Below are 8302 nucleotides of genomic sequence, written 5' to 3' on the forward strand. Positions count from 1 at the left end.
ATTTGGCAACGCCGGAAGAAATCCTGGCGTTTGTTCAACGTTTTACCTACCATTCGATATTGTCCATAAATCATTAATGATTGTATTAACCTCAAACTACCATGATTTGCCGAGATATATAAAAGCTATTAATACTCCTGGATACTACGACAAAAACTATGCTATTTAGTTGACAGATTGCTACTAAAATATTCAAGAATAGAAGTACAGGAAAAAAGGACGCTATCACAACTTATCCGCGTATGTTCACTTTCTGAAGATGGGAAAGAAAAATATGATTCTGAAATCATAAGAAGAGAGGGGCGCTGTGGTGCCAATTGTGGACTTTTTCATTTTTTTCCTTTGCTGGTGGGGCAAGTGTCCGCCCTCTCAGCTTCCCCGGTCAACACGCCACTGTTCTTCATTTTCATTAGGATTATCAAATAAAATTTGATTACGAATATCATTGTAAGGCTCAGCTAAAAACCGTTCTCCTTGACAAAAACAATCCCAAGCCGTTAACATGGATCTATAGACAGGTGGCCCTAATTTTAAACTTGAAGCTTTATATTTAATAGATAATAGCTCAAATGTGCAAAAATAATTTTTATATTTTGAAAGAAAATATGTCATGAAAAGTTTCCAATATTCATTTTCATTACTTTCAAGATATTTTGAAAGCCAATATAGTCGAAAGGAATGTTGTTTAAGTTTTATATGTACAAGATTAAGTCCACCATGTTCTTTACTACCACATGTGATATTTTTCCTGATTAATGGCGGTTTGCCGTACCAGAGAAATTTGCTTATCAACTTATCTAATTGTTGTAAAGCCCATTGGGGCATATCCACTACCCTTAAAATATGCCAAACAGTTGACAGGCATGATGTATTAACTACGGTAATTTTGCCCTTCAGATGATGCTCTCGGGACTTCCATAAGTTCAACATTCTACCAATTTTATTAATGCGCGACTCCCAATTGAGTTTTTCAAACGAATTGTGATCTGGTCCTAAAAACACACCCATAATTTTAGTTGCATCATGTACTTGCTTTGCGGATATACCAGCACTATCGTTTTCAGTTAAAGAAGCACTTACCGCCAAAAAAAGTTCAGACTTTTCAACATTTATTTTAGCACCGGATGCTGAACAAAATATCTCTACAGTCCTGAGAGCTTCATGGATAGATTCCACGGATGACAATGTTAATGTAGTGTCATCGGCATGTTGATACAAAATAGAAGTATATGCACTTAGACAATGGGGAATGAAAATACCTTTCATATTAGCATTAGATTTTAAAAGCAGATTAAGAGGTTCATAGCTAAGAACATACAAGAGAGCTGAAATGGGACATCCTTAACGAACAGATCTTGAAATTGGAAATAAAAGTGAAACATGACCGTTGATTTTAATTGAGCTCCTGATAGAATTATACAGAATTTTGATATTATTTGCGAATGAATCACCAAAACCAAAAACATTTAGAAGATCGAACATATACTAGTGGGAGACTCGATCAAATGCCTTCTAAGCGTCCAGTGGAAGGTCCTCCAGACCAACATAATCTATAAGGTCCCGTATGTTCAAAATATTAGAAGCAATGTCTCTCCCAGGTATACAGCATAGTTGCTCTTTTGAAATAATGGAATCCATAACATGTTTGAGTCTCAATGCTAATGTCCTGGAAAATATCTTGTAATCGAAATTTAGCAAACTGTTCAACATGTAGTTAAATTTTAACAAATGGTTAAATACATTAACCATTTGTTAAAATTTAACTAGGCCAAAAATTTGTTTTTCAACTTCTCGTTATATTTAACCATTGGTTAAATTGTTGTAACCATTGGTTAAATAGCAGAATATTTAACCAAGCTAAGGGGGCGTCGTTAAAAGATTTAACTAATGGTTAAAAGATTCAAGATGGCTGCCAGAATGGTTCTTTTCCATATGCCACAGACAGTCAACAGAAAACAGGGGGTTTTTAGAGGGTCAAATCTTGTGAATTTAGATAACCGTGAGCTGCAGACCCGATACAGATTTGGCAGAGCAGGCATTGACTTCCTTACCAACCTTTTGACCTGCAACGTTCAACCAAAAAGGAGACAGCTCTGACAGTCGAACAGCAGGTCCTCATTGCACTTAGATTTTATGCAAGTGGTTCATTTCTGCAGGTGGTGGGGGGTACCCTGGGCTTTGATAATAAGGATGTCACCAATGCCGTTGTGTCCAAGAAACATGACTACATCAAGTGGCCGTTAACAAACGAAGAAAAGAATGCTGTGAAAGATGGATTTTATGGGCATGGACACTTTCAAAATGTTGTCGGATGCATTGACTGCACACATGTTAGAATTCAGGGACCAAGCGAGGATGAACCATCTTTTGTCAATCGCAAGGGATTTCACAGCATTAATGTGCAAGCTGTATGTGGTCATGCAGTTATTTGTGTCTTACAACATCTTTGTAAAAGTATCCCAACCACCACCCCCATCCATATAGTTATGCAAATGTGCTTTTTATCATAATTGACATTCTCAAAAACTAGCGATCCAAAACTCGAAAGAATATATCCCCACTTTATATTGGAGAGGACATAATGATAATTGTGGATCTACGCAACACTGTATGTACTATGTATGCTATAAATTGTAGGAAAATTTACCAACATCAATGCAAACTGGCCTGGATCCGTGCATGACTCGCATATATTCAATACTTCAAATTTGTGTGACCACCTAGAGAACTATCAGAGAGGGCTGTTAGATGGCATCCTGTTGGGAGACAGTGGATATGCTTACCGTCCATTTCTCGTGACACCATACCATAATCCTCAAGAGCCAAGCCAAATCAGATATAACAGATCCCATGGATCCACCAGATCGGCTATTGAGAGAAGTTTCGGCATTTTGAAACGGAGGTTTCATGTAATACATTCATAGGTAAAAAATTATTTAAAGTATAAATATACTTCCATCCTTGCCAGAAAATATAAAATTCACTTGACCAGTTACTAAGATGCCTTATTCCACTACTGGTATTTGTATAGCAGTAGGCCTGGTCATTTGCGAGCTAAATGTAAATACTTTTTTTTTACTGTTTGTGGTTTTGTGGACAAAAATGATTCAATTTATCCCTCTTTGGTTGACAAATATATTTTGTTACATGTATCAATTGTAAAAAACTCTCTTCCAGATGAGAATGAAACCTGAAAAAGTTTGTCGGGTGATATGTGCCTGTGCTGTGCTGCATGACAATGATGAGGATCAGGGTGAACAGAATGCTGTTCAAGTGCCTGTCTTTGATGGTGCCCAAGATGGTAGAGCTACAAGGAGACACATAACCAGAACGTATTTTGGGTGAAATAAATATATCTAAGTTTGCTTACTTAATTTATATTCAGCTTTTCTGAAGTTACACTGAATCGCCAACATACTTCAAAGGATATTTTAACTTTCAAGGATATTTTTGTATCTCAATCAAGATCACTATGTGAGAATTGTATCCTGATGTCCAATGATATATAATTCTATCCTTGAATTAAGCTGGAATGATCTTCATTCTTAAACAATGCGTAGTGTACTTAAAATAAGAGTCATATTTTTCATTTTCAAACACGAATTACTATGGCAACAAATGGATTTGGGGGCTAAAATTTCACTTAAAATTTCTGGTTTCTGAAGAAAATGAGATGTGATTGGTGGTAGGGATATTGAAAGTTGGCTAATAGGAACATAATATATATATATATATATATATATATATATATATAATACATAAGTGATCTCACAGCATATATCAAACATTTCTTAAAACATGGAGGCAAACAATGAGTTGATAGTTGGTGTGCCTAGTGGATTGTTAGGTTGAGGAACATCTGTCAGTTTTCTTAGTAAACTTATCTGTAGGTCCAATTTAATATTCTCTTGGTCTTGCCTTTCAAGTTCCTTCTCATATATCTTGTATTTAATGTCATGCAAGTCCTCTGAGATAATTTTTCTTTTAACAGTCTTTTTCTTTGATGTGCTTAAATAAAGAAAAATAACATTCATAATTCTAAAATTTTGATTTTAATTTTCATTATTATTTTTTTATATTTGATGATCTGTGATATCACATATCTCAGAAGTACATTTTTTCATAAAACATAACATACCGGTAAACTTTAGAATGAAATATTCCCAGTCACCGGTTTTGAAACTAGGCAATTTGTTAGTTTCAGACTTTTTACTGACGAATGTTTTGTTCGGTAATAAAATTAAATTAATAGCCCATATGTTTCAAAACAAATTTTTGTCAGAAATTCATTCACCAAAATAGGTTCTCAACGATTCAAGTCACGACACGATACATTTTAACAGACTTTTTGTTGCTATTTAGCAAAATGTCCATTTAGACTAGTCTAAAAATTAACTTTTTAATGGATTTGATGTGCTTGAACTGATAGGCATAAAATTGTTAAGGGCTAAAACTTGATTCTGCGAGGGGTGGGGACGGATATTATTATTAGGCGGCAGATTAAAAATATATAGGCATGATCATATAATTCTTTTGTCAATATATTAAGTAAATGGAATTAGTAGTAGGACTTTATCAAGGCCAAATTATTTTTTTTTAAATCTGAACATCCCCTCTCCAGAATCAAATCTTCAACTTAATATTTCAAATACCTCTGTCCCTGAGTAAGTCCTTATAAAGCTGTTTGTCTAGGTGGAGTTTTTGGTTGTAGTCTTGAAGGGCCTGGTTGTGGTGGTGTCTGGAGAATAGATGGACTCAATGGAAAAGCAGGAGGTGTAGGATTTCTTGGAGAATCTAGACTGAATGAAAGATTGGCAGATAAGAAACTATCATCTTCTGTGGCATCTTCCTCAGGTAGGGCTGCTACACTTGATGACTCTGAAAACCAACAAGATAATAAAAAAGTGGTTTAAAAAAAGTGTATTATAGAAAGTGGTCCAAGTTGGTTTGTGTCCGAGTTTGTCATGAAAAGTCAGTCCGAGTGTGTTATAGAACGTGGTCCGAGTTGGTTTGTGTCCGAGTTTGTCTTGAAAAGTGGTCCGAGTGTGTTACAGATAATGGTCCGCGTTGGTTTGTATCCGAGTTTGTCGTGAAAAAAGGTCCGAGTGTGTTATACAAAGTGGTCCGGGTTTGTTTTGATCCGAGTTATCTTGTATTCTTAACATCCGGTAGATATTTTTACATCTACTTTCGCTTTATAATCGAATTTTACGATGGCCTTGTTAGCTGGTGATGAGAACAAAAGGTACTGGCCTAGGTCACAAAGTTAAGATTTATGATGAAAAACAGTGCAAGTTAAAGGTTAAATAAGTTAATTATGACTAAATAGTCTTTAAATACTTGCTGTAGCATTTTTTATAAAATCTGTAATTTCGTATTATAAAATCATTCTTTAATTTTACTGTAGCCAGTAAACATTTGGTTTTAGCTTTCTTTACTACGAGCCTTTTTGGCCCGAGCATGAAACTCAATTTTGGTTTGAAAACTTCGTGAATTTTCTGGACACACACACAATTCTGTGCAATTCGAACAAGGATTAAATAAATGGACATTGCACGCTAGTCGATAGGCCTAGTTAATAAAATCGGTGAGCATGAAAGGTTAAAGGTCACGAACGAATGAGAAAATGTAAACAAAGCAGACGACACGAAAATCATTGGTCAAATCTGAGAAAATTGTTCGTTATTTTATTAAGAAAAATATTTAAGATGAAAACTAAAAGGATAATTAAGAGTTCATGTAACTTTTAAACAATACAAACCATTTGTATCTGAAGCAGTGATGAAAGTTTCTACACCATGAAAACTGCTGCTGTCCTTGCACATATCTATGATGCCCTGAATAGCCAGACTTGGAGGTTTGGGTGCTGATCCACCCCCTGTTTTGTTGATTTCTTTTTTGTGATCTTTGAACGTTTTTTAGCAATCTTCTTACAATTGTTCCACTTGTCTTTAACTTCTTTTGTTGTTCTTAAGGCTACCCCCAATGAACTAACTTTGGATGCAATATTATCCCACACTCTCTTCTTTTTTTCATTTGATTGTTTTGAGCTTAGCAACCCATAATGTTTTTCCACCTCCCTTTGAATTAAAAGTTCCTCCTCCTTACTAAAATTCGTTTTCTTTATCCTTTTCTTATCCAAAGAGTGACTGGAAGCCATTTTGGAAATTAGCAGACGATATGGAACCATGGAATTATGGGACGCCGATTGTTAAGTTCTGATCTGTCACCTCGTTTCTTATAAAAAGGGACACTACTCCATTTTTCAAAGATCGACTTTGCTGCCCAACTTTCTGCATCTCTTGAATCACTTCTAAATAAGACAGGCCCAAAGTATTCCAGAAATAATGATAAAAATCGACCGTTAACCCATCTGGAAAAAACTGTAGCTCCTTAAGGCAAATATCAGCATCGCACGAATAGATTTCCTCTTCAGAAAGCTTATTTTCAACTAAACTAAATAAATGATTTGACAATTCCTATCAACATACTCTTCACTATACAATTTTGAATAAAACTCCACAGACTCTTGTAGAATATCAGGAATATTTTCAACAATCTTACCATTAGCAGCCTTAAGGCTCCTAACAACATTTGATTCTTGGTGAAACTTTTCAAGATTAAGGAAAAATTTGGAACATTAATCTGCTTCGAAAGCTATATCAGATTTCGATCGTATGATAGCACCTTGACATTTCAATTTCTCATAATGTCCTAATTTATTTCTTAATTCATAAATATGAGAGTAATCATAAGCAGGATCTTGACTGTCTCGACCGTAATGGGAATTTAATGCAGACTGAATGGTCCAAAATGCCTCCCGACTCTTTTTCCTTTTATTTTTGGCATAAATAATAGTTTTCTGTTTCACCTTATACTTAAAATTATATTACCAAGTTAATTTTTCAGTTTGATAAAGAGGACATTGAAGTGATTCATTATAAAGTGTTTCAATTACTTCACAATAAGCAGAGTCTTTGAGATACAAATTGTTCAAAACCCAGAGACCCAGTCCCCTCATATATTTATTACAATTAAGGTGAAGAGTAACATAGCTGCGGTCACTTCGAGGACAAAAAGTACAAAAACACAATAAAAGGGAACCAACAAAAATATAGTCTATTCTTGATTGTTAAAGATGCCCTTGCACAGTTTGATTTCGCGTAAAAATGCTCTTTTCAGGATTCTTTCATGTAAATAGGCCTAAAACTATATTCAATTTAAGATCTTCATGTGAGGAACTTGGCAATGGGTAAAGAAACAAGCCAAAGTTCAACATTTGAAACTGGATCATCATCACGTGCTGTAGATGGTAATATTGATAGCAAGTATACTAACAATTCCTGTTCTCACACTGATAAACAGAAAACTCCTTCATGGTGGTGTGTTAAGTTGAAGTCAACTGAACAATTTAAATCTATTATGCTATATAATAGAGACATCTGTGAGTATTTAGATATGATAGTTGAAGATGGGGCCCCTTATTTTCATTTAAAATATGAAAATGTTAATAATGAAACGAATAGAAGTAGAGGTGGTCTAATGACTTGGAAAAATACCAGTTTGTATCACATGTCCATAATTAATTCATGATTAACTCAATTAGAAGAGAATTATCAGCAGAATTCCAAAGAGTGACCAATCAAGAAAGGTCAAAAAATATTTTTTGGTTTATCCAGACTGTACATACATAGACATTTATGATTGGTTACAACTCTTAAATATGTAATAAGAACATAAGGATATGATTAAGAATACATGATAATTCATTAGAAACACCAATTAATGAAACAGTGTGCTTAATTTGTCACTAAAAAAACAAGGAAACCCCTCTTTAAAACGGCTTTAACAATTACCTTAAACTAATTCAATCTATTCCAATGCCTGGTAAACTTTTGTCTATCATTTATAAGAATTCAATATATACGTATTAAGATCTGATAAATGGTGACATCTAATATAAGAAATATGTTATAATTACTTTTAAAATTTCAGTGAAGGACAGATTAAAAGGATTCTCTGTAAAAGTAAGCAAATCTGGAGGATGTGATCAAAGTACATTTGAATCAAGTCAAGTTTGTTACAAAGACGAAAGTACCGAACTAAAAGATATTTATACTGTAGATTCATGTAAAGAAGGACAGTATGTTTTTATTACAACACCGAGAAGTTATCTAACTCTTTGTGAAGTGAAAATATTTCAAGGTGATTTATTATTACATTATGATATATTTACCTATTTATCTATTTGACATATCTATTCATTAGCAAAACTGCATAATAATTATTACGTACCACCAGG

At 34.2% G+C, this 8302-nt stretch overlaps 3 protein-coding genes across 3 annotated transcripts in view; 2 read left to right on the top strand and 1 right to left on the bottom strand.

The window, feature by feature from the left end:
• Positions 1-2063: 2063 nt before the first annotated feature.
• LOTGIDRAFT_97070 (hypothetical protein) lies at positions 2064-2414 on the top strand (the record flags this gene model as incomplete). The annotated part of the gene is made up of 1 exon (XM_009059710.1): positions 2064-2414. A coding segment is annotated over one exon (351 nt), but the record flags the coding sequence as incomplete, so codon positions are not given.
• Positions 2415-4672: 2258 nt separating this feature from the next.
• On the bottom strand, positions 4673-6160 carry LOTGIDRAFT_153688 (hypothetical protein; the record flags this gene model as incomplete). The annotated part of the gene is made up of 3 exons (XM_009059711.1): positions 4673-4878; positions 5439-5571; positions 5996-6160. The coding sequence occupies 3 exons, from the start codon at positions 6158-6160 to the stop codon at positions 4673-4675; spliced, it is 504 nt and encodes a 167-aa protein (XP_009057959.1).
• Positions 6161-7248: 1088 nt separating this feature from the next.
• LOTGIDRAFT_153689 (hypothetical protein) overlaps positions 7249-8302 on the top strand; it is a gene marked incomplete at both ends in the record, with an annotated part of 2150 nt that continues 1096 nt past the window's right edge. Inside the window, 2 exons of the mRNA XM_009059712.1 lie at positions 7249-7444; positions 7996-8205. Coding sequence (XP_009057960.1) covers positions 7249-7444; positions 7996-8205 — 406 coding nt within the window. The remainder of the gene's footprint in view (positions 7445-7995; positions 8206-8302) is intronic.

This window comes from Lottia gigantea (assembly GCF_000327385.1).
Source record: "Lottia gigantea unplaced genomic scaffold LOTGIsca_4, whole genome shotgun sequence".
NCBI classification, from domain to species: Eukaryota; Metazoa; Mollusca; class Gastropoda; family Lottiidae; genus Lottia; species Lottia gigantea.